The following is a 24761-nucleotide window of genomic DNA, read 5'->3' as shown; positions in this document are numbered from 1 at the left end:
ACCATGTAGGCTGCGGGAGGGGTGCGTGCCTAGGAGGCGAGACCTCCAGCAAGTGGACCAATGACTCCCAGGATTCCTGAGCAACAGCTTCCCCCTCCTGGGTCCCTACCAAGCAGGTTGGCCAGGGGCCACCAAGGAACACGCCTGCTGGGGCAGGTGCCTGGCACACTTGGGTGGGTGGGGGCGGCGGGCTATGAACAGCCCCCTCTAGAGGCCACAGCTGTTACTGACTCCTGCTGGGGCCATCAGCGGGCTGTTGAGCCCAGAGGACACGTATGATAAACCCTGTTTTTTTTTTTTTAAAGTAAAGACGGGGTTTTACCATGTTGGTCAGGCTGGTCTTGAACTCCCGACCTCAGGTGATCCGCCCACCTTGGCCTCCAAAGTGCTTGGATTACAGGTGTGAGCCAAAAGGCTGTTTTAACGCTGGCATTCAGCCACAACCTGAGATCCTGCAGCTCTATCGGGGCTGCAAGATGCTCGCCCCTGGGCCCAACAGCTGGAGTCGCCCCTCGGTGCCCTCTCCCACCTCCCATTTGGTCCAGTCATCCAGCAAGCATTGGCACAGGCCTGGCTCCTACCTCAGGGCTCTGAATCTCAACAGGCCAGAGGACCTCCTGCAGCAACAGTGCATCCATGGGAACACCTGTCCCTGAGGGCTTGAGTGCTTTGCTCCCCAGATCCTGGAGGGAAACTGGGTGGGGGAAGACTGTAGTGCCGGCCTCCCCTTCCCACATCAGAAAGGGAACGTCTTGGGGGACCACAGCCCACTCTCCTCGGCTGAGACTCGCTCCTCTTCAACTTGTTTCCTCTCGAAAACACAACTGCGGCTGGCATCGTCTTTTTTTTTTTTTTTTTTTAAACAAAAAGCACTTTATTTAACAAAAAAAAAAAAGGGAGGGGGCAGCATTAGGAAAGCACATTGCGCTGGAAGAAAACTATTTTCTCCTATATTTGTTTCCTTAAAAATAAAAAAACACAAAGTTTGTAATTTTCAATCACCATTATTCAATCACCATTATCAGGCTTTTTAAACAACATCTATAAAGAACAAACATTGCTTCAAAACTACGGGGCGGGAGGGAGGGAGCGGGGGAGAGACAGACAGCACCTGCAGACGGGGAGGTTTTGTTATCATTTATTTGTGAAGTTAAAAACGAGCGATAAAAAGTAAAAACTGCCATACAATTTTTTTTTTGTTGTTCTCATTTTGTTTTCAGTTTCAATCTCCTCTTGAGCAGATGAAAAGACAACAGACCAGTCCTGGGAGGGGGCGGGCAGGGCCGAGGGAGCTGAGCCAGGGCAGGAGGAGGAGGGGAGAGGAGAGAGGAGAGAGGAGAGGAGAGGACAGAGGAGGGCGATCGGCTGCTGGGGGAAGTGGGTCCTGCAATACAACACCTGGTCCAAGGAATGTTCCACCTCTAACTAAAAAAAAGAAATAGCAAGAGTGACTGTTTTTTTTCCTTTTTAAAAGTTTATTTTAAAAACAAGAAGAGGGCCGAGGGTGGGAGAAAATGAATTGCTTTATCCTCAGAGAGGCAGGTTCAGGAAGGCTGGGGGGTGAAGAATAGAGACTTTTTAATATATATATATATAATTTTATAAGTTCTGCTTTGTTCTTTGTGTTTTTTTAATTTTAAAGGTTTTTTTTTTTTTTGGCAGAGATTTAGATCTCGCTATCTTCTCTGGCTGGCTCAACATGAAGGATCCCAATTTTGAAAGAAAAGGCATGTGAGACACAGAACGGGCGAGAGAGTGAGGGACCGGCACGCCCCCAAGCCACCCCCCACCCTGCGTGCCGCGAGGGCTCCCCGATACTCCCCCTGGCAGCCATCGCTCTCTCGCCAAACAAAACAGAAGCCCCCAAACAGAACAAAATGGAAAAAAAAAATAAAGATTTTTCACAGATGAAGAAGTTCACATTCATTCGATTCATTGAGCCTGCGGAGAGGGAAGAGATAGGAATCGGTCACTACGGGGAGGGGAGGGTGGGAGACTAGGGGGTGGAAGAGAGGAGGGGCTGGAACACCAAGGGGGGGGCCAAGAAGGCCCCCCCCAAACCTGCGCTGGCTCAGGCTGGAAGGACGTGCTTGTTAACTGTCTAGCCAGGTGCTGGCAGGACTCGCTGAAGTCACGCTGCTCCCTGATGGAGAAGGAGGGACAGAGCAGGAAGAGAGGAGCGGGCCGCAGAGGGTGGAGGCGCCAGGGTCGAAGGGGAGCTGCCCTGTCTCCGGAGGGCAGCAGCTCCCGGCACAGCACAACAACATGAACAATCCAGAGATCACGGTGTCCCCACAACACCCCTGTGAGGTAGGTTGGAAGGTGGCAACGATCTTCACGCCCACTTCACAGACAAGCCCGGGACACAGGCAAGCGCGAGCGCATGGGAGGCCTAGCCCGGCGGGGCAGGGGCCTGGGCCACTCCCCAAGTCCCCACCAGTCCCTGCCAGAGCCGGGCCGCCTGCAACAGTCACTTGGACACGGGAAAAAAGATCATGGGTTTAAAAAATAAAAGAATAAAAAGAACAAAAACCAAAAAAACTGATGCAGAGAAGGGGAAAAAATAGACGTTTTCTTCCCAAGTGGCCAGATTGTGAGCGAGGTGGCGGCCAGGCCGGTGCCCACCGTCCACGCTGTCTGCCTGCCCCCCAACTCCCCAGCAGTTCAGAAGTCCCGCCTGCGAGTCTCAGCGCTCCCCAGCATCACGACAGCGGCACACAGGAACAAGCAGCCGGCGCAGGGAGGCCTCTTCGTTTAACCTCTGGACCCAGCGAACGCTTCCCTGGCGGTGCGTGGGGACTCCCGGAGACCTCCGGCCACACGGCCCCCGCAGCAGGCATCAAGGGCACACCCCGCAGGGGAAGGGGTTTCCGGCGCTACCCACTAAGGCAGGATGGACGGTGGCCGGGGGTTGGAAGGAGAAAGGAGGAGGAGGAGGGTGGCAATTCCCACTTGCCTGCTGCTGTCCCTGCTGTGTGGGTGGTGGCTGGGGGCCGCCAGGACCTGGGGTCTGTCCGTAGTAAGCGGCCTGCTGTCTGTAATATTCCGCCCAGGCGGCACTGTAGTCTGGCTGGGAGCCTGGGGGAGCTCCTGGACCCCCTCCGGTGGCCACTTGCGCTGTGGGTGGGCAGAGCCAGGTGAGAGGCTGTAGGTGAGGGCTGTCCCCACCTCTGTCCCCACAGAGCGGCCACTCACCCTGCTTCTTGTAGTACTCCTCCCAGGCCTTCGTGTAGTCCTGCTGCGGGGGTGCTCCGGGCTGTTGGGGCTGCTGGCCTGTGGGGACAACGAGACAGGTCAGAATCCACTACCCTGGCAGAGCTGGAGCCCCCCGCCGCCCTGCAGACTCACCGATCTTTTTGTAATACTCTTCCCAGGCCTTAGTGTAGTCCGACTGGCCGGTGGGTGGGGGCTGAGGGGGCTCACCCTGAGCGGGTGGGGCCGCGGGGGCCGGTGCAGGGCCAGGGACGGGGCCTGGGGGCTGCTGGTAGTAGTGTGAATAGTAGGCGGCCCACGCGGCATTGGGGTCCGCGGCCGCTGCAGCTGCTTTGCCTGCAGAAGGGATATGCCAGGTTAGACTCGGGCACAGAGCAGGTCCCACCCTTCCCAGGTGGCCCATCACTTACTTGGGTCATGAGGAGCAGGCGGTTGCCACTGGGGGTAAGTATTGCCCCAGCCCTGGGGTGGATACTGGTGAGGAGGGGGCCCCCCGGCACTGCAGGAGAGAAGAAGGGATGTGTGAGCAGCAGTGCCAGGGGGCCGAAGCCCATCCACCTGGGGCAGGCATGTTTTTGAGTGGGGAGGGGCCACAGACCCAGACCACCAGGCTCAACAAGGCACCAGGGAAAGGCCTAGATGAGAAGCAACATGAAGGATGTGTAGTGTCAGCTCGAGCACACAAAACAAGCCCTCAAACGTCCAGGTACGAGAAGGGATGCTGAAAGGGGCATGTGCTTTACCAGTTGACAGGAGAGAGCCTGCTGACAGTGTCCACAAAAACAGACTGGACGAGGCCCCCCCGCTTGCACCTCTAGGGAGAGGTGGCACTTCTTGCCAGCTCAGTGACCCCTCAACCCTAAAGCCCAGGAGGCAGAGAGGGATACTCACTGCGGGGGAGCCCCGGGTGGCCCCTGGTTGAAGGGGCCAGGGTTGAAGGGCCCCATTGGGCCAGCAGGGCCTGGGCCCCCTGGGCCTGGTCCAACTGGGCAGAGAGGACCCTGGAGGGAAGGAGAGCGGCCAAGGTGAGTGGGCTGGGATCCCGGCTGTGAGCCCAAGCCCCCAGAGCCCTCCCCAGCCCACCTCGATCTTCTCCTCGATAAGCTGCTTGGCATGGTCGATCTGCTGGGGCGAACCCCGGATGATAAACAACTTGAAGTTGGGGTCCCCGTTGGGTGGCAGCTGCCGGGAGATCTCCACGAAGGCTCCCGTCTGCTGGTTTATGGCTTTCACGTTCTCGCCACCTGGGTAGAAAAGCAAAAGGTGAAGGTGGCCTTTGGTGGTGGCCCAGGGGAAAGGGGGCAAGGGACAGGGCGCAGGCGGTCACGCTCACCTCGGCCAATGACCAGACCACACTTGTGAGTGGGGATGGAGAAGGTCATCTCCCCACCAGGGGGGCCCCAGTTGCCTTGGCCTCTTCCTCGGCCCCGGCCCCCCGGGGGCATGCCTGGACCCCCTGGAGGACCTGGGGGGCCACTCTGCAAGACAAGGGGAAGATGAAGATGAGGAACCCTGGAAGCCGGTCTGGCCACAGCACTGCCCTGGAGGCCCTGCCATCGTCCCCGTCAGCACCCAGGGCCACCTACTCTGAGGCTCTGGAGGAGGTCGTTGATGATCCGGGCCGCATGCTCGCACCTGTCTGGGGGCCCCATTATATGAGCAATCTTCTCGGGCCCTGTCCCATCGTCTGCGGCCAACACCAAGAGAGCAGAGAGACAAGTTTAAAAGAGCCCACACCCAGAGCCCTGCAACAACGCCTCTCCAGGGCAGACACCAAACCGGTGTGAGATCTCAGACACATAGCGCTGCTCCCAGCTTCCACCCATTCAGGAATTGACGGGGAGGCGGCCCACATTCCCAGAGAAGGAAACGCATGGCCAAGCCAGGGGGTGGCTCAGGTTTCTTCCAGCACCTGGCACCCCCAGCACTGAGAGATTTTACAGAATAAACCTGGAAACTAGAGAAGCCCTTCTCCCCATGGCAGGCTGCTCAGAGACTGGCTGAGGGCTGGCAAGAGCCCAGAGCTGAGGTAAAGTGACCTGACCCAGCCTGTGGGATGCCTGGACTGTCTTGTCAGGATGGGCTCCAACGTGGGGGGGAGGGAGAGAAGCTATGATAGGGACATCCCCCCAGACTTGGAAAGCCCATGTCACCCTCTCATGTGGCCATCCCAGAAGAAAGGGACTGGGCATGTTCTGACAGTTGGACTAGTAGCAGCGAGGCACTCAAAGGAGATCACCTGACTGACCATGGTGCCCAGCTTCCTCAGAGCCTGCCTCCCCAAAGGGGCTGCTGGCTAGGGGAAAGGCGGGCCAGGCCCTGACCTTGCTTGAACTGTATCCGCACGCCAGCGTCATTCTGAATCTTCTTGATCATCTCTCCGCTCCGGCCAATGACCACGCCGACAGAATGCCTGGGCACTGGCACCTGGGGAGGGCAGTGGCTGGGTTAGCTCGGCCTGCAGCTCTGCTGCCCTCTGCTGCCCACTGGCCATGAGAAGCCACTCACCCCGGCCCCTCCCTCCATGGGGCGTTATGTGGAGGGGGTAAAGCCAGGGCCCACACTCACATCGATGCCCCCGCCAATCCGAGATCCATACTCATTCCGGTCCCCAAAGCCACCTTGGTCACGTTCCCGGAGGATGTCCATCACCATCTCACAGGCTTGCTGCAAACACACAGGCAGCAGCCCCCACAAGTGAGCCCTCAGCTAGGGACCCATGAACCCTGGCTGAGCCCAGCACGGCACCCTACTGAGCTCTCCACCTGCCACTTTAATGCACAGACACTGCCAGCAGCCCCGTTTCCAGGTAAGAAAGCGGAAGGTCAGAGATGAGGCCGCTGGCTCACACACACAGCTGGGAGACAGTTCAGGGCCACCCTCTGAGCCAGCGCCCTTGCAAGTCTCACCATGTTACAACCATTTACACACCTCTCTGGCCGAATGCAGACCCCAGGCCACTGGGCCTGCCAACCAGCCCACGTTACTCTGGAACCCCACCACTACCACAGAGCATGCTCACCTGCACTTTGTATGGATCCCCAATGATCCGGAGAGGTTTGTCCACGTTTGTATTCTGAGATCCATCCTGAATTAAGATCATCTTCACTCCAGCACGTTCCTTTACAACCAAGGTTAACCATTAGTACTGGGCTCTCCCAGGACTTCCCAGGCTGCTGGTAGTGGTGGTGGTGGGGGGGCATGTGGATGCAAAGGAAGCCACCTGGCACTGCCCTCACCTGTAGCTGCTTAATGGTCTCCCCGCCCTTGCCGATGACCAGGCCGGCCTTGCCTGCAGGGATCATGATCTCCTGCACGGTGCCATTCTGACCCCCGTTGGCATTGTCATGGAACTGTCCTGGTGGACCCCCACGACCCCGAGACACAATGTCGTCCAGCATCATCTTCGCTTTCCTGGGAAGGGGAGGAGCAGGTGCCAACAACGGAAATAGGTACTGGTCTGGTTTGTACCAGTACCCAGCTCAAAGGGAACGAGATCCCAACTTATGCAAGGATGACAAGGAAGAAGGGCCAGTTGCTGGGGCTGCTTGGGATCCAGGTTCCCCAGGTCTTTTTTTTTTTTTTTTTGAGACGGAGTTTCGCTCTTGTTACCCAGGCTGGAGTGCAATGGCGCGATCTCGGCTCACCGCAACCTCCGCCTCCTGGGTTCAGGCAATTCTCCTGCCTTAGCCTCCCGAGTAGCTGGGATTACAGGCACGCGCCACCATGCCCAGCTAATTTTTTGAATTTTTAGTAGAGACGGGGTTTCACCATGTTGACCAGGTTGGTCTCGATCTCTCGACCTCGTGATCCACCCGCCTCGGCCTCCCAAAGTGCTGGGATTACAGGCTTGAGCCACCGCGCCCGGCCTCCCCAGGTCTTAAGACTGCCAGGGAATCAGCCTGTTAATGTCGCTCTCTGGAGAGCGGGCAAGAGTGGAGGACATGGTGTGCGAGTCACTCCCAACTTTCAATTCAAAAGGACAGAGCGGGCTTCTGCCTGCCCCCTGTATCACAATGAGCAGCCCCGTGGGGACTTACTGGACAGATTCTGGGGCTCCTGTCAAGGACACACTGCGCTCGGGTAGGCCACCGCTGTCTGGAAAGAGGAGTCAGAGTCAGTGCCCTCCCTGGCCCACAGGCAGAGAAAGGCCTGCTTTGTACATCAAGAAACTTTCAGAACAACCAAGGGTCACTTCTGTCCCATTCAGCAGCCTGAAAAATCAGTTTACTTCCTCTAAACACCTGGGATGCTGCCTAATGCAAGGCCAAGGTCCGGAAGTTTAAAGGCCAGGAAGGGAGGCAGGACTTTTCGGGAAAAGGATGAGGTGGAGGGAGGGCAGATTCTAGAAGGTCTAGGACCTGGTCACCCCCACTACCAATGACGACCACCAAAGCCTCTTCTACAGACAGCACGTATCACACATCCAAGTGAAGCCTCAGAACCCCCTGCCAAGCAGGCTTTTTGCAACGCAGGTCCCTGAGAATCAAAAAGATAACTATATTGCCTCAGAGCAGATATGCAGCCAGAACTGGGTTCTGGACCTGGGCCTGACTTCAGAGCAATGACTCCTTCCAACACATCACCCTGCCTGGCGCAGTCTTGCCGGGTGCTCTCACTCAGGCAGCAGGGCAGGGCAGTGGCTCGGAGCTCGGTGTCTGCAACCAGGCCCCTGTGGGCAGTGGTAGCCCTGCCACCTCAGTCCGTCCCCACCCACTGAAAATAAAGTCACAGCTGCACCCCGTGGGCAGTACTAGTGGAGTGAAATGCTGTGCTGAGCCTGGTCCGCAGTTAAGTACCAACAAGTGCCAGCTCACATGCTGTCCACATCCCCGTGGAAATTAAGTAATTAAAGGGAAGTGCAAAGGGTTCAACCCCGGCCCCCATTCTGACAGGAACCTGACGGTCTTGTACCTGGAGAAATCTGTACTTTGCAGCCTGAATCCTGTTGGATTTTGTTAATTTGTTCACCTCCTCTGCCAATGACTGGGTAGAGAAAAAAAAGAGAGAAGCAAAGTGTGATAAGGGAAGGGAGCCTGGGCCTGAGGAGACTGCGTGGCTGCAGCCCCAGCCCCTCTGACGTTCAGGAGGGCAGCTCCTGAGAGCTCCCGTCCTCTGCCAGGAGGGGACGGAGGGGTAAATGAGAACAGCACACAGGAGCCCGCTCAGACCAGGGCTTCTGCGCTGGCAGGAGCTCACAAGACACTTCCTCCTGGGGAAGAGTGGGCCTCCCCACCCAAAGTGACCCACACTCACTCAGGCCCACCATGCCGTCTGGGACCCTGTACTCTTCTGTCATTGAAGTCCTATAAAGAAATACACCAAAGGTCAGTCATCCAGTGGGAAGAGAAGACAGAAGCTCTGGCAGGGCTACATGAAGCCACAGCTGCCGTAAGCCTAAGCAGAATCTGACCAGACAGGCCACAAACCCTCTCGACACCTCAGTTACCCCATCTGTGCCCTGAGAGGCTTGGTTTGGGGCTGTGTGGCCCGTGGCCTGGTGCCTTTCCATCGCTGAGACACTTTCACAGCAAGCTGACAGTCACTCTATGCCTCTCATCTCTAAACAAGCTGGCCGGATGTCCTTTTCATCTTATTTTCCTAGTATTTTACGAAACTACTGGCCCATTTAAAAAAAAAAAAAAAAAAGAAAGAAAGAAAAAGAAAAACTGGCTGGACGCGGTAGCTCACACCTGTAAGTCCAGCACTTTGGGAGGTCGAGGTGGGCGGATCACAAGGTCAAGAGATCAAGACCATCCTGGCCAACATGATGAAATCCCATCTCTACTAAAAATATAAAAATTAGCTGGGCGTGGTGGTGTGTGCCTGTAGTCACAGCTTCTTGGGAGGCTGAGGCAGGAGAATTCCTTAAACCTGGGAGGCGGAGGTTGCAGTGAGCCGAGATCACGCCACTGCACTCCAGCCTGGCATCTGGCAACAAAGCAAGACTCTGTCTCAAAAAAAAAAAAAAAACAAACAAAAACTGACTCCTCACAACTGACCTGTGTCAGGTTCACCTCAGTCCATCTGGGGGGCAAAAAGGTGGCAAAGAGCCCTGAGCTCCACAGCACTGAGTGGGATGAGCACTTGCAGAAGATGCATGAGGGAGGGAAGCAAGGCCCTCCTAGCCTCTTCTAGGAAGACGACATCTGTGCTGCTCAGAGTCCCCATCCTGGCAAAGAAAGCCATAGGGTACGGAGACCATGCTGTCACCACAGTGATTGCCATGACCCTCTCCTCCCACAGCCCTTCAGACAAGGGTTAAGAGGAACGGAGGCAGCTCCTCTGCCTCATTCCCGTCTGAGCACTTTCTGGTCAACTGTCAATAGGGGATAAAACCTGAGAGCTGCAGCACCCAGACAGAGCCCTCCCAAAGTCAGCAAGAAAGGCCAGTCTGCTGGCCAACAGATGAGAAAGCCGTGTGGGCTCCACCATGGCTTACCTTGGGGGAGGATGGATGGGTCCAAGTTGAGAACTGATTGCTGCAGAGAGAAAACCCAAAGCAAAGACTGGCTTAGCTCCTCCTTGGGTACTTGGCACTGCCTGCCCCAGGGGCAGAGGGGGCAGAGCTTGGCACCATGGTCCCAGCCTACTCCAGTGACTGATGTGTGCTGTCGACCCCTCCCCACAAAAGTACAGAGTACATCTGCCTCTATTTCAGGGGTCCTAGGATCCCTCAAATGTATGGGCCCCAGAATGGAAGCACCAGGGACCTCTGTAAAGAGCTGCCACCTCCTCAGTGCTTCTATCTCCTGACTCCTGAAAAACCTTAAGCCCCTGAAGCCATGTCCGCCTGCAGACCCTCTGGACTTACAGTCTCCCTGGGAAGCCAGCTTCTTGCTCTCCGGTTGATCTGGGAAAGAGAGAGGATGGCAGATGCAGCACCCACCCACCCACGGCTGCCTCAAACCTGATGCTGGTGCCACATGTCCAAGGTAAAGAGTCTCCTTCTGTCCCCACCCTTAGAGTTGAGATGCGCCCCAGAGGGGAGCCAGACTTCACCAATCCCTCCACCAATGCTCAGAGTGAAAAATACCTTCAGAACACGCAAACACTACCAGGCACCCAAGTCCTCCCGGTTTAGGACAGGACTCGCCTCTAGCAGAGAGGGGTGTCCCAGTAACAGTAGAGTTGGTCAGGAGTTGATCGCTGGCCACACCAGCTACTTGGGGTCACAGAGTGCGCCCCAGGGCTGGGCTAACTTCACATCAAGCCTCAGTAACTGCTCCAGGATGCCTCAGCCTCCCAGAAGGGGAGGAATCATCTTGGGAACTTATAACTTCGACCCAGTCACAATCAATCTGCCCTCCTCTCTGCCACCTGATACGTCAGGATGGCAGACGGAACAAAAAGAATTAACAAAGCCGGGACTGCTGAGGTTTTAAAAGACCAAACAGCAGCGACACCCACCCGCTCTGAACCACACTCAAACAAAACACCTCTTTCTGCCCCCAGCCCTTCCTCCTAAACTAAACGAAGCAGCAGGGAGTTACCTCCATCTTCCAACTGTCTCTTTTGGCCCCCAAAACCAAAATCAGGAGTGCTGTTATTCACTGTCGTGGCAGCATCGCCTCCAATTTTGGCTGCGATCTAGAATAAAGTAGTTAAGCACAGAAGAATTACCACAAAAACCAACCCTCCACGGCGCCCAGCTCAACTTCTCAGAACATCTCCTGGTTACGAAAGCCCATCAAGTCCTGGTGTTTGGCCCTCCAATTCAGGGAAGAGTCTGTGGGTTAAGACATCCTAGGAGTTTTGAACCCGGGGCCTCAAGGTTCTCACCAGTTACCCGGGAATATCAGAATTCCCCTCTTCCCTTCTGCTGGGATTTGTTTCTTAATTGTAGCCAGCAGGCCAGGCGCGGTGGCTCATGCCTATAATCCCAGCACTTTGGGAGGTTGAAGCGAGAGGATCATGAGGTCAGGAGTTCGAGACCAGCTTAGCCAACATGGTGAAACCCCGTCTCTACTAAAAATACAAAAAAATCAGCTGGGCGTTGGTGGCGCACGCCTGTACTCCCAGCTACTTGGGAGGCTGAGGCAGGAGAATTGCTTGAATCCTGGAGGCAGAGTTGTGGTGAACCTAGATTGTGGCCACTGCACTCCAGTCTGGGCAACAGAGCAAGACTCTGTCTCAAAAAAACGAACAAACAAAAAATTGTGCCCAGCCCATAAACCACACTGACTTGGTCCCAGGGGTTAAAGGAACAGAGGCCTGGGTGCCAAGGAGGGAGCTCAGTTCTCCTGGGATGCTGAAGAGTTCAACTTTCCCCTATCTTCTTCACTCTCAAAATCTTTGTATCGATTTATTGAAAAAATTTGAGGAAAGTGATCACTTCGAGGTATATGAAATCCTCATCTGACAAAAACAAGACTCTCTGGATGGCTGAATGAGGTGGCTCATGCCTGTAATCCAATCTTAGCACTCTGGGAGGCCGAGGTGGGCTGATCACTTGGAAGTCAGGAGTTTGAGAGCAGTCTGGCAGACACATCGTGAAACCCCCATCTCTACTAAAAATACAAAAATTAGCTGGGTGTGGTGGTGCACACTTATCCAAGCTACTTCGGAGGCTGAGGCAGGAGGATCACTTCAACCCAAGCAGAGGCTGTGGTGAACTCAGATTGCACTACTGCATCCCAGCCTGGGTGACAGAGACTCTGTCTCAAAAATCAAAACAAAACACCCAAAACAAGACTTTTTGGGATACAAGCTACATCTCAGACACGTGAAGATCAACTTTAAAGAAACCTCAATCCAGCAAACTTAAAATCCAGAGTCTGGGTTAAAGAATCTCCCTTTCCGGCCGGGTGCGGTGGCTGAAGCCTGTAATCCCAGCACTTTGGGAGGCTGAGGCGGGTGGATCACGAGGTCAAGAGATCAAGACCATCCTGGTCAACATGGTGAAACCCCGTCTCTACTAAAAATACAAAAAATTAGATGGGCATGGTGGCACGTGCCTGTAATCCCAGCTACTGAGGAGGCTGAGGCAGGAGAATTGCCTGAACCCAGGAGGCGGAGGTTGCGGTGAGCCGAGATCGTGCCATTGCACTCCAGCCTGGGTAACAAGAGCGAAACTCCGTCTCAAAAAAAAAAAAAAAAGAATCTCCCTTTCCACCAGTCTCCACAGAAAAATCTATGCTGCCCTTGAGTCAAAGCTCATGGGATGCCCACAAGGGGCCTTTCCCCACCAACTGACAGCAACAGCTCCCTCCGTTCAAGCTGCCCCAGAATCAAGACAGTTCCCTGGGCAATCAGACCAAATGCATGTTAGAACCCACCCAACTCCAAGGGTGAGGAAGTCAGAGACCACAGAGGGCCAGAACACAGGCGTTCACCTAACAGGACCTCCCACCTTGGGAGGAGCCAGTCTCCAGCACCGGAGGCATGGGGACAGCCCTGGAGCCTGTTTCTCGAAAGGCGGCAAAGTCCTCCCATTCTACCGACCCCCACCCCTCCACGCCATGGAGAGGCTGCAAATGGAGCTGGAGAGGTCAGTCCTAGAAGCATGTGACACTTCCTTGTTGTCATCACGCCTCAAGACACGGTGGTGGGAGATCCTCCCCTCTTTCCCCCAAAGACACAGACCATGCTTACAAGCCACGAAACCAACCAAAAGCCAGTTCCTATGCTCATCTACCCCATTTCGCCCAAGTGTTCAGCCCTAGACAAGTCCCCCATCTACTTTCCCGACTCAAGAGAAAGGACTGTCCCTCCCACCCCCACAATGTCCCTTCCTCCTAGGGAGAGGACAGAAATGGATTGAGTTGGGGACACACACCTGCCCTTTGCCCTGATATGGAGGAGAGTGTAAAGACCCTCCGCCCGGTAAGGTGGACCCCTGCCTCCAGGCGTGTCCTAAGACGGGAGGGGTGAGGTAGTCCCAAAAGTGCGTCCCCAAGCTCCGGGGCGCCTGCACATCCAGGACGGCTCCTGGTGACCCCCAGTGCGCCCCTACCTTCTGCAGGGGGGTCACCCGCAGGGAGCCCACTCGAGGAGCCGCGGGAGGGCCAGGCCCCCGCCTACCGCCCACGTGACCCCGCGACGGCCCCAGCCCCCCCTCCGCGACCCCGCGCGCGCGCGCGCACGTGACCCCCGCCCCCTCCCCCGTCCGCGCGCGAGCGCCACCGCGAGCGCGCCCCTCAGGCCCTCGGCCTCCTCACCTGGCGGGCCCGCTGCACCGCGTCGGCGAACGCGTCCTTGCGGATTCCAGGGCCGCCTCCGCCCGGCGGCTGAGAGGGGCCCCCAGCCGACCCCCCGCCCGGGCCGCCGCCGCCGGGGCCGCCGCCGCCCCGGTCCCCCGCGCCTGGCGGGCCCGGCGGAGGGCCTCCCCCGGCGCCCCCGGCTCCCCCGCCCCCGCCGGCGGGCGGCGGCGGCCCGGGCGGGGGTCCTCCCGTGCTGTAGTCCGACATGGCGCGGCGGGGCCGGGCCTGGCGCGGAGGCTGAAGCTGAGGAGGCGGCGGCGGCGGCGGCGGCGGCTCAACGCGGGAACAAGGCCTCGCTCCACACGGCCGCGGAGCACTCTGGGAACCCAGCCGCTGGGAAGACGACGAGGGGGGAGAGGGTCGCCCCCTCCCGCCGCCGGCGTGACGGACAGCTCCGACGGGCCAGTGGGAGGCAGCCGCCGCACCCCGGACACCAATCGCAGGCTCTGAAGGAGGTGGCCAATCGGAATGCAACGAGGGGCAGTGGGCGGGAGGCTCAGGGTGACCGACAGCTCTCAGAGGCAATAGCTGCGAGTAGCCGGTGCTGGGCGGGCAAATGACGGGTTTCTGCGAAGGCAAGAGGCCCAATGAAGCGCGAGTTCCAGATTCGCGGGGCGGCTTCAGAACTAGATTGACGGTTCCGAAGGGTCACGTGGACTGTAAGGCAGGGCCTAGTGAAAGACTCTTTTGGACTGGCTGGGTGGGTGTTCGTTTTGATAGTCGTGGGCGCAAGCCAATGAATGCACGTGAGGGGCGGTGCTTGTAAAGATGGGTAGTTAACTTAATCCAATCCCTGATGAGTTCTGGGTGATGAGGTTGGCTTTGGACTTTAATTGCTTCCCTTGTTAACCAGAATCCTTTTCTATCCCTGACTTCTAAACCAATGGCTGAGCGACATGGGTGGGTGTTCGGAACTGACACTGGTCTGGACAAATGGGAAGGAAGGAAATCAAGGCGCTTAGTTTTGGTGGGAGCCAGTGGAAGCGCCGCTGCATTGGGGCGGAGTCAGCCACCAGACTGCGAGAGGGGATTAGCGGGAGCTTGAGTGAATGGCAGCCGACGTGGGCGGTGGTGACCGGCTGCCCGAACTCGGGCCTGACGTCTGGGTTAGCTCCCCTGGGGCCTGGCTGGGTAGGCCTGGCACGTGGCCTGCTTGAAGCCTTAGAGATCGAGCGCTTCCGGAGATGGGGAGACCGGAGAGCAGGAAACCCGGGATCCCCTGTGCCCTCTTCTCTCTCGCCCTCCACCCATCTAGAGCTTCCAGCTCTTGCAGGAAGGGCGGGTGCAGTGGCTCACGCCTGTAATCTCAGCCTTTTGGGAGGCCAAGGCGGGCGAATCACGAGGTCAGGAGTTCAAGACCAACCTGGCAAACATGGTGAAACCACGTCTCTTCTAAAAATACATAAAATAAGCTGGGCGTGGTGGCGGGCGCCTGTAATCCCAGCTACTCGGGAGGCTGAGGTTGCAGTGAGCCGAGATTATGCCACTGCACTCCAGCCCAGGCAACAGTGTGAGACTCTATATTAAAAAAAAAAAAAAAAAAAAAAAATTCTCTTGCAGGACTCAAGGAACCAGCCCCTACCCGAGTCCACAACAACCTGGATGGAGGCATCACAGCCCCTCACTTCACACCCCTTACCCCCTTCGCATAAGGCCCTGGGATCCAAGCCTCAAGCTCCTATCCTAGGTCCTATCTCCTCTCCTGGACACAGATTCCCATTCAGGACCCAGAGTCCCAAGGTCCCCAGCACCCCTGCTGGATCCAGGGATCTCATGCACCCATTTCCACTCCTAGGCCCAGGTATCCAGACACTTTCAGCCAAAACTATCTCTTTATTCCTGTTTGTCTGCCATGTTCACCATTCCACCCTGGAGCCAGGTGGACCCACAAGGACCCAGACAGCAGTCGAAGTTTCTTGTCTCAGGCTACATCCTGGGGAGGGAGCCTCAGGAATCTTCTGACCGAGCAACTCCGCCGGCAACCCTGAGCCTGCTTTTGCCACCAAAAACTGCTCCAGGGCCTGAACCTTGAGGCCTTGAAGGCTCTTTGGGGCCAGGGGTCATTAGGTCCGCCTATCCCATTTCAGCCTAGGCTGTCGTCCAGCTCAGAGCCTATACACCCAGGGTTTTCTTCATGGCTTCATACACCACATAGCTGATGCCACCTGCTGGTAACACCTTCAGTAGCGTGGGGGTCATGCCTCGGTACAGCCCTAGCCAGCCCTGCTGGGCCAGGATCCGCCGGAAGACTGCGCGCATGGTGGGGTTCGAGCCCTCCACGGTGTCTGCAGGGACATAGGCAAAATCAGGACTAGACCAGTGATGACCCAGCCTCCTAGAAGTTTGGAATGTTTTGGGCAGTTGCTGAAGCCATGGGTAGGGGCCCTGGGGTCAGTAGGAAAGGAGTTTTGAAGAGTCTTAGAATAAACTGGTTCATTTTTAGTTTACATTTTTCTTTTAAGACGGGGTTTCACCACGTTGGTCAGGCTGGTCTTGAACTCCCGACTCAGGTGATCTGCCTGCCTTGGCCTCCAAAGTGCCTGGATTACAGGCATGAGCCACCACACCCGGCCAGAAATTGGTTCATTTTAGGAGGAGTGGGGGAGTTTCTGAGTATGAGTTTTCATCATTCATTTTAGAAAATTTTCTTAGGGGCCAGGGGTGGGGATAGGGTCTTCCTCTTAGCTTTGTCGCACAAGCTGGAGTGCAGTGGCACGATCACGGCTAACTGCAGCCTCGACCTCCCAAGAGGAGGAGCTCAAGGAGTCCTCCAGCCTCAGCCTCCCAAGTAGCTGGGACCACGGCTAATTCTTTTGTATTTGTAGTAGAGACAGAGTTTCGCTATGTTGGCCAGGCTGGTCTTGAACTCCTGACCTCAAGTGATCCACTCATCTTGCCCTCCCAAAGTGTTGGGATTACAGGCATGAGCCACCACGTCCCAGCTAATTTTTAAAAATTTATTATTGCCGGGCGCGGTGGCTTAAGCCTGTAATCCCAGCACTTTGGGAGGCCGAGGTGGGTGAATCACAAGGTCAAGAGATCGAGACCATCCTGGTCAACATGGTGAAACCCCGTCTCTACTAAAAATACAAAAAAAATTAGCTGGGCATGGTGGCACGTGCCTGTAATCCCAGCTACTCAGGAGGCTGAGGCAGGAGAATTGTCTGAACCCGGGAGGCAGAGGTTGCAGTGAGCCGAGATCGCGCCATTGCACTCCAGCCTGGGTAACAAGAGCAAAGCTCCGTCTCAAAAAAAAAAAAAAAAATTATTATTATTTGCAGAGACAGGGTCTCAATCTGTTGCCCAGCCTGGGAACATCTTAGAAAACATCAGAGCTTATTTTAGGAGGGAACATCTGAAATCTGCTGATTTTGGGAATGTGCTCAGGGGTACTATGAAGACATTTTCAAGATCAGGGTGGTGGCTGGGCTTGGTGGCTCATGCCTATAATCCTAGCACTTTCAGAGGCTAAGGGGAATGGATCATTTACGGTCAGGAGTTCGAGACCAGCCTGGCTAACATCGTGAACTCCCATCTCTACTAAAATTCCAAAAATCAGTTGGGTATGGTGGCATGCACTTGTAGTCCCAGCTACTTGGGAGGCTGAGGCAGGAAAACTGCTTGAACCCAGAAGGCGGAAGTTGCAGTGAGTCACTGCATTCCAGGCTGGGTGACGGGAGTGAGACTCTGTCTCAAAAAACAAACAAAAAAATCAGGGTGGTGGACTAAGGACCCATTTTGAGGCTTGTGGATTGTTTTGGAAGCTGAGTTCATTGGGAGGTAATCAGGTTTGGGGAGTTCTCAGAGAAGTGGGAGAAGTGGGTGTGAGTGCTGGGGAGTTTAAAGGTCAGACTTTGTGAGTTTAGAAACTATGTTGGCTTTTGGAGGCAATTCAGTACTGGGTCTGATTTGGAGAAGCTGGGAGGTCACGTTTGGGGTGTTGGTCTTTGGGACCAGTTTGGGGAATCAGGGTCACATTGGGGAAGTTTGTAAGGGTCCATTGGGAGATGGATGTGAGTTGTAGTGATTTTTTTGTTTTTGTTACAGAGTCTTGCTCCGTCACCCAGGCTGGAGTGCAGTGGCACAATCTCAGCTTACTAAAACCTTTGCCTCCATGTTGAAACGATTCTCCTGCTTCAGCCTCCCAAGTAGCTGGGGTTATAGGTGTCCGACACCACACCTGGCTAATTTTGTATTTTTAGTAGAGACGGGGTTTCTCCATGTTGGTCAGGCTGGTCTTGAATTCCTGACCTCAGGTGACCTGCCCATCTTGGCCTTCCAAAGTGCTGGGATTGCAGGTGTGAGCCATCATGCCTGGCCAGTTTTAGTGATTTTTATTAGGATAAATTTTAGGGCTGGGGTTGGATTTTTAGGTGAGTACATTAAGTCTTAATGGGTTCCTTAAAACTCATTGCCATTTCCTTTGTAATCCTGGGAACTTCCCAAATCCGGCCAGGGGCAGTGGCTCACGCCTTTAATCCCAGCACTTTGGGAGGCCGAGGAGGGCGGATCACCTGAGGTCAGGAGTCCGAAACCAGCCTGACCAACATGGTGAAATCCTGTCTCTACTAAAAATACAAAAATTAGCCAGGGATAGTGGCATGTGCGTTGTAATCCCAGCTACTCTGGAGGCTGAGGTAGGAGAATCGCTTGAATTTGGGAGGCTGAGTTTTCAGTGAGCCCAGATCATGCTACTGCACTCCAGCCTGGGCAACAAGAGTGAAACTTCATTTCAATAAATAAATAGGCGAACACCCTATTCGGCCTTAGCCCACCTGCATCCAGGTGAATAAAATAAATAAATAAATAAATAAACAAAAATGATCTGGGCTAATTTGTAAAAATACAAAAATTAGGTACTTGGGAGGCTGAAGCCGAGATCGCTTGAACCCAGGAGGCAGAGGTTGTGGTGAACTGAGATCCCATCTCTGGGCGACACGGTGAGATTCCACCCCCCCAAAAAAAAAAAAAAAAAAAAAAAGAAAAGAAAAAAAGGCTGGGCATGGTGCCTCAAGCCTGTAATCCCAGCACTTTAGGAGGCTGAGGTGGGTGGATCACCGGATGTCAGGAGTTCGAGATCAGCGTGAACAAGGTGGTGAAACCCCGTCTCTACTAAAAATACAAAATTAGCTGGGCATAGTGGCACATGCCTGTAATCCCAGCTATTCCGGAGGCTGAGGCAGGAGAATTGCTTGAACCCGGGAGGCAGAGATTGCAGTGAGCCAAGATCGTGCCATTGCACTCCAGCCCAGGCAACAGGGTGAGACTCTGTCTTTAAAAATAAAAAGAAAAAATCAAATCTGACTGCCTCAAATGGACTCAGTCCCCCAAAACAATCCACCAATCTCAAAACAGGTCCTTCATCCACCACTCTTGAAAGTGTTCCCACACTAGCCCTGCGCACACTCCCCAAATCTCTTAGATTTCAGGTGTTTCCACCCAAATAAGCCATCGAAGGTGGGCCGGGATCAGACTGGCAGCGTGCAGGAGTCGGTTTTGGATGAGAAATTGAGACCACCCGGACGGGGCGGGGAAGGGGCATGCGCAGTGGCTGCTGGCGGGGGTGGGGGCGCCGGCTGACCTTGGGCCTGCATCCTGGTGCGCACCAGCGTCAGTGGGTAGCTGGCCATCTGGCCACAGGTCGTGGACAGCGTCACAGATGACAGACTGACCAGGCCGCTGGGGTCCCCCATATCCCTGCCTGACTTCAGCCAGAAGCACCGGAGCATCTGCAAGAGAAGGGGGCCAGGAGAAAGCTCACCAGGAGCCTGGCCTCTGGTGGTCCCCGCCACCCCCTCTGCAGGAGCCATACCTCATAGACGGCCAGGTCCGTGCAGGCATAGGGGATAATGCCGAGCATATTAGGCAGGTAGCCGCGGTAAAGGGCGCGGGTGCCTTCCTGCTCCAAGATCTGCCTGGCACAGTCCAGCAGCCCCTTGTACTGGCCCGTCCGGCGCAAGGTCAGCCGGGTCTTCAGCACCTGGGGATGGTGGGGAACAAGGCAGCTCCTTTGATTAAATCCTGTCAGTGACCCTCAGGGGTGGTCATTGTCCCCACCCTACAAACAAGGCACGTGAGGCTCAGGAAGGCAAAGAGCTGGGTTTCAGACACAGATGTGTCCGATTCTCTGGGATGCCCTCTGAATTTTGAGTTCTGAAGCACAAATGCTGGCAAAGGCCAGGAAAGTGAGGGAAGAAGGCTCCCGTCTGTCATCCCAGACCTTTGGGAGGCTGAGGTGGGCCCAACTTTATGGCAAAAAGATCAAGGATTAGGGGGCAAAGAAAGGGAGGAGATAGGTAGAGAACAGAGGCTCCTTAGGGCAGTGAAGAGGTGACGGGGAGGAGGGAGAGGAGGAGGGAGAAAGGGAGAGGGAGTGGAGAGCAGGAGGGAGACGAGAGGAGGAGGAGGAAGAAAGGAGGAGAGGAAGGTGAAGGGGAGGAGGGAGAAGAGAAGAAAGGATGAGGAGGGGAGGCGGAAGGAGGGGAGGAAGAGGAAGAGGTGAAGGGGAGGAAGGAGAGGTAGGAGAAGAGAGGAGGAGGGGGAAGGAAGGGAGGGGGAGGGAGAAAAGAGAAGGGGAGAAGGGGGCAGAAAGGAAGGGAGGAGGAGAGGAGCAGGAGGAGGAAGAACAGGTGAAGGGGGAGGAGGGAGTAAGGAGGAGGGAGAGGAGAGGAGGAGAAGGGGGAAAACACGAGGGGAGGAGGAGGGGGAAGGAGGAGGCGGAAGTGGCCCCAGCAACCTGGGTAACTAATTTCCACGGTGTTTCCTCACCTGTGGCCCAGATGCTCTCTTACCTCCATGGGGTTGATGAGGGTCTGGGAGATGGCCACAGCCAGGGAGCCGGCCAGGAGACGCTCCTGGAAGGGCGGGGACCCTTGTATTCCACAGAAGTAGTTTTTGCACTGGGACAGGAGAGGCGAGGGTGAGAGAGAAGCCGGGCACCCTCCCACACAGAACCCATGCAGGAAAGAAGCCTGGGCTCTGGAGGGTGAATGTGGGTCTCGAACACGGGCTTGGACTTTGAGGGGTACGGGAGGGGTTTGGGCTTCAGCTGGGGGAAGCAAACCCCTCGCTCCCCACCTGCTCGAATACGGAGAACTTGATGGCATACTCGGGAGCGATCTTGAGCACGTTGATGCCGTTGCCCCGCCACAGGGAGCGGAGGCCCCCCTCCCGGACCATGCTCTGTAGCCCCCCGAGCAGGTTGGTGAAGTTGGTCTTGGAGTAGACCTGGGTGGAGGGAGGACCCTGGAGGAGGCCCTGCTTGCCTCTGTCTTTGTCCCCATCCCCGCCCCAAAGCGCAGTCCCACCTTCGCCTCCCCAGCCACCCAACCCCAACCCATCCCCGTCCATCCCCGTTCCTTCAGCTCCTTCCCTGGCCAATTATTGAAATGCACACAACACAGACTGAAAGCCAGTAATAACAACCCACATTCCCACCTCATCCCTCCTCCTCATCTTCTCTCCAGTCCCCTCCCTCCCTACCTGTCTTCTTCCTTCCTTCCTTCCTCTCTTTCCTCCCCTCCTTCCTTCCTGCCTTTCTGCCTTCCTGCCTTCCCTCCCTCCCTCCCTCGCTTTTTTTCTCTGCCTTTCCTTTCCTTTCGTTCCCTTTCCCTTTCCTTTCCTGTTTCTCTCTCGCTCTGTCTCATTCTGTCACCTTGGCTAGAGTGCAGTAGCGGAATCTCGTCTGGCTGCAACCTCCAGCTCCCAGGTTCAAGTGACTCCGCTGCCTCAGCCTCCCGACCAGCTGGGACAGCAGCTGTGAGATATCCCGCCTGGGATGGCTCCAGTCCTCCTTTTTTTTTTTTTTTTTAATTGAGACGGAGTCTCACCCTGTTGCCCAGGCTGGAGTGTGATCTCGGCTCATTGCAACCTCCGTTTCCCAGGTTCAAGCAATTCTCCTGCCTCAGCCTCCCAAGTAGCTAGGATTAAAAGCACCTGCCACCACGCCCACTAATTTTTGTATTTTCAGTAGAGACAGGGTTTCACCATGTTGGCCAGACTGGTCTCAAACTCCTGACCTCAGGTGATCTGCCTGCCTCGGCCTCCCAAAGTGCTGGGATTACAGGCGTGAGCCACCGCACCCAGGCCCTACCTTGTCTAAACTCATCCAAAGACCCCCACCCAGCATAGTTCCCTGTCCCTGGTAAGTTGTCCCAACCTCTTCTCCAACTCGACTCCAAGCTGTGTCCACACCAGCTCCACCACCACCATCAATCTCAGCCAGTCCAGGAGAACCCCAACTCCAGCCATCACTCCCACCCTGAACTCCATCCATGCCAACTCTATCTGTCCCCACCCCAAGCCCTCCCCAGTGGCTCCAGCACTGGGTTCCATCCTGCCCCGACCTCCACGCACCTGCATGTACACCTTGGCTCTGTCCAGAGGGGCTGTGCCTGTGCGAGACACCGCCCCGGCCATAGCTCCTGAGAGCAGAAACTTCCACAGGGCCCCCTCGTTATCCACTTCCAGGACTTCCATGGGGACCATCAGCTGCTCTCCTGTGTCCAGCACCTGCAGGGCAGACCCGGCCCTCCCTCATCCTCTGCCAGGCGGGGGCACCTTCCCCAAACACACCTCTAGGGCGCGACCTGCTGGTGAAAGACCCATTCTGTTCCCCCAACTCTGCTTTTTGTTTGTTTGTTTGTTTGTTTTGAGATAGAATCTCATTCTATTGCCCAGGCTGGAGTGCAGTGGTGCGATCTTTGCTCACTGCAACCTCTGCCTCCCGGGTTCAAGTGATTCTTGTGTCTCAGCCTCCCAAGTAGGGAGTACTTCCAAAGCTTGTCCTTATACTGAGTAATAAATCACATCTCTACCAAAGGAATTGATATCATATAGACTCTCTTTTCTTTCTTTCTTTTTTTTTTTTTGAGACAGAGTTTTGCTCTTGTCACTCAGGCTGGAGTGCGATGGTGTGATCTCGGCTCACTGCAACCCCCGCCACCCAGGTTCAAGCAATTCTCTGCCTCAGCCTCTGGAGTAGCTGGGATTACAGGCACTACAGGCTCCTGCCACCATGCCTGGCTAATTTTTTTTGTATATATATATATATATATATATTTTTTTTTTTTTAAGTAGAGACAGGGTTTCACCATCTTGGTCAGACTGATCTTGAACTCCTGACCTTGGACTCCTGCCTGCCTCGGCCTCCCAAAGTGCTGGGATTACAGGCGTGGGCCACTGTGCCCAGCCTAATTTTTGTATTTTTAGTAGAGATGGGGTTTCTCCATGTTGGACAGGCTGGTCTTGAATTCCTGACCTCAGGTGATCTGCCTACCTCAGCCTCCCAAAGTGCTGGAATTACAGGTGTGAAGCACCGCACACTGCCTTCCCACCTTGCCCTGCTTCAAGGTGGAATTCTAGGTCTGCTAGCAGGGGAGTGGGCCCCAGAGAGGGTGTGGGTAACCTGGCCTCTCCCTGCAGGGCCAACCAAAGGTGCTGGGACACCTGCGTTTCCAAAACTCACCTGCTGTGACAGGAGATGTTCAAGACTGTTGTCATGCATGTGCCCAAACACGTACCCATACACGTGTGTACAGCCAGGCTTCCAGGAGCTGGGTGGAGGCGGAGGTGGGGGCGGAGGTGGGGGCGGAGGAGGGGGTTTGGTGAGTAAGGTCTTGACCTTCCTAAACAGCGTCTGGATCCTTGAGCAAGCATTCTCAGGTTCCCCAGGTGGAGCGCCCATGGAGGAAGTTAGGACACTGGGCTTCGAATCCCTGAGAGGCGTTTGCTGGTCCAGCTACCATATGGGAGTGTCCAGTGGGAGGGTCGTTGCCTGGGGGACCTAGGGGCCGATGAAGTCACAGACGCCCCTGTGACCTCGCTGGGTGTGGCGGACAGTGGGATGGCCCCTTTCCTCCCAAACGTCCACCTCCTGATCCCCAAACCAATGAATATGTGATTGTTATACATTGAATTGTGGGCTGGTTGCGGTGACTCATGCCTGTAATCCCAGCACTTTGGGAGGCCGAGGTGGACGGATCACCTGAGATCGGGAGTTTGAGACCAGCCTGACCAACATGGTAAAAACCTGTGTCTACTAAAAATAACAAAAATTAGCTGGGTGTGGTGGCACGTGCCTGTAATCCCAGCTACTTGGGAGGCTGAGGCAGGAGGATCACTTGAGTCCAGGAGTTCCAGATCAGCCTAAGCAGCAAAGCGGGAAATTTTTCCACAAAAAATTTAAAAAATTAGCTGGCTGTGGTCATGTGCGCCTGTAGTCCCAGCTACCAGGGAGCCTGAAGGGGGAAGGTCTCTTGAGCACAGGAATTAGAGGGTGCAGTGAGCTATGACTGCGCCACTCCACTCCAACCTTGGTGATAGAGCAAGACCCGGTCTCTTAAAAAAAAAAAAAAAGCCGGGCGCGGTGGCTCAAGCCTGTAATCCCAGCACTTTGGGAGGCCGAGGCGGGTGGATCACAAGGTCGAGAGATCGAGACCATCCTGGTCAACATGGTGAAACCCCGTCTCTACTAAAAATACCAAAAAAAATTAGCTGGGCATGGTGGTGCGTGCCTGTAATCCCAGCTACTCAGGAGGCTGAGGCAGGAGAATTGCCTGAGCCCAGGAGGCGGAGGTTGCGGTGAGCCGAGATTATGCCATTGCACTCCAGCCTGGGTAACAAGAGCGAAACTCCGTCTCAAAAAAAAAAAAAAAAAAAAAAAAAAAAAGTAGGCCGGGCGTGACGGCCCACGCCTGTAATCCCCACACTTTGGGAGGCCAAGGTAGGCAGATCACAAGGTCAGGAATCCAAGAGCAGCCTGACCAATATGGTGGAACCCCGTCTCTACTAAAAATATGAAAATTAGCTGGGCATAGTGGCATGTGTCTGTAGTCCCAGCTACTTGGGAGGCTGAGGCAGGAGAATAATTTGAACCCGGGAGGCAGAGGTTGCAGTGAGCAACCTCTCACAAGATTGCGCCACTGCGCTCCAGTCTGGGGGACAGAGTGAGACTCCATAAAAAAAAAAAAAAAGTTGTCGTGGTGTTCGCCTGTGGTCCCAGCTACTCCAGGGTGACGTGGGAGGATCATCTGACCCAGGAGTTTGAGGCTGCAGTGAGCCATGATTATAGCACTGCACTCTAGCCGGGGATGGGGATAGAGTGAGAACCCTGTCTCAAAAACCAAAACCAAAACCAACAAAATCATATCCATGTAGGTGCATACCTATTAGCCAGCTATAGCCACGTAATGAATTACCCCCTGCCAAAGCTTGACAGCTTAACACAACACACATTCATCATCTCACCCATGTTCTGAGCATCCAGAACTCAGGAGCAGCTTAACCAGGTGTTCCTGTGATTCAGTGTTTGAAGTATAAGAGTCTAAGATTCAAGATTCAGATAGT

The 24761-nt window shown here is 55.3% G+C and overlaps 2 protein-coding genes across 5 annotated transcripts; both read right to left on the bottom strand.

The window, feature by feature from the left end:
* Nucleotides 1-1122: 1122 nt before the first annotated feature.
* On the bottom strand, nucleotides 1123-13740 carry KHSRP (KH-type splicing regulatory protein). 3 transcript variants are annotated; one of them, XM_039466386.2, is made up of 20 exons: nucleotides 13374-13740; nucleotides 10707-10803; nucleotides 10028-10066; nucleotides 9656-9695; nucleotides 8470-8519; nucleotides 8128-8199; nucleotides 7254-7311; nucleotides 6453-6627; nucleotides 6236-6334; nucleotides 5782-5880; nucleotides 5538-5640; nucleotides 4800-4900; nucleotides 4547-4691; nucleotides 4297-4457; nucleotides 4105-4214; nucleotides 3624-3712; nucleotides 3349-3549; nucleotides 3196-3273; nucleotides 2957-3117; nucleotides 1123-1941 (listed from the first exon to the last, which is right to left on the bottom strand). In XM_039466386.2, the coding sequence occupies exons 1-20, from the start codon at nucleotides 13620-13622 to the stop codon at nucleotides 1933-1935; spliced, it is 2136 nt and encodes a 711-aa protein (XP_039322320.1). In that variant the 5' UTR covers nucleotides 13623-13740; the 3' UTR covers nucleotides 1123-1932. The 3 variants fall into 3 exon arrangements, with proteins under 3 accessions (XP_039322320.1, XP_039322318.1, XP_039322319.1); XM_039466384.2 differs by having other exon boundaries at nucleotides 1123-3117; XM_039466385.2 differs by having other exon boundaries at nucleotides 1123-3117; nucleotides 3424-3549.
* Nucleotides 13741-15228: 1488 nt separating this feature from the next.
* Nucleotides 15229-24730, bottom strand: SLC25A41 (solute carrier family 25 member 41). 2 transcript variants are annotated; one of them, XM_039466989.2, is made up of 7 exons: nucleotides 24663-24730; nucleotides 21771-21926; nucleotides 20493-20642; nucleotides 20207-20314; nucleotides 19228-19395; nucleotides 18997-19144; nucleotides 15229-15700 (listed from the first exon to the last, which is right to left on the bottom strand). In XM_039466989.2, the coding sequence occupies exons 1-7, from the start codon at nucleotides 24675-24677 to the stop codon at nucleotides 15528-15530; spliced, it is 918 nt and encodes a 305-aa protein (XP_039322923.1). In that variant the 5' UTR covers nucleotides 24678-24730; the 3' UTR covers nucleotides 15229-15527. The 2 variants fall into 2 exon arrangements, with proteins under 2 accessions (XP_039322923.1, XP_074240844.1); XM_074384743.1 differs by lacking the exon at nucleotides 24663-24730 and adding an exon at nucleotides 22882-23765.
* Nucleotides 24731-24761: the final 31 nt, after the last annotated feature.

This window comes from Saimiri boliviensis, chromosome 14 (genome assembly GCF_048565385.1).
Source record: "Saimiri boliviensis isolate mSaiBol1 chromosome 14, mSaiBol1.pri, whole genome shotgun sequence".
Classification (NCBI taxonomy): domain Eukaryota; kingdom Metazoa; phylum Chordata; class Mammalia; order Primates; family Cebidae; genus Saimiri; species Saimiri boliviensis.
The sequence above is the reverse complement of the archived record's forward strand: the minus strand, read 5'-3'. Positions and strand labels throughout refer to the sequence as shown.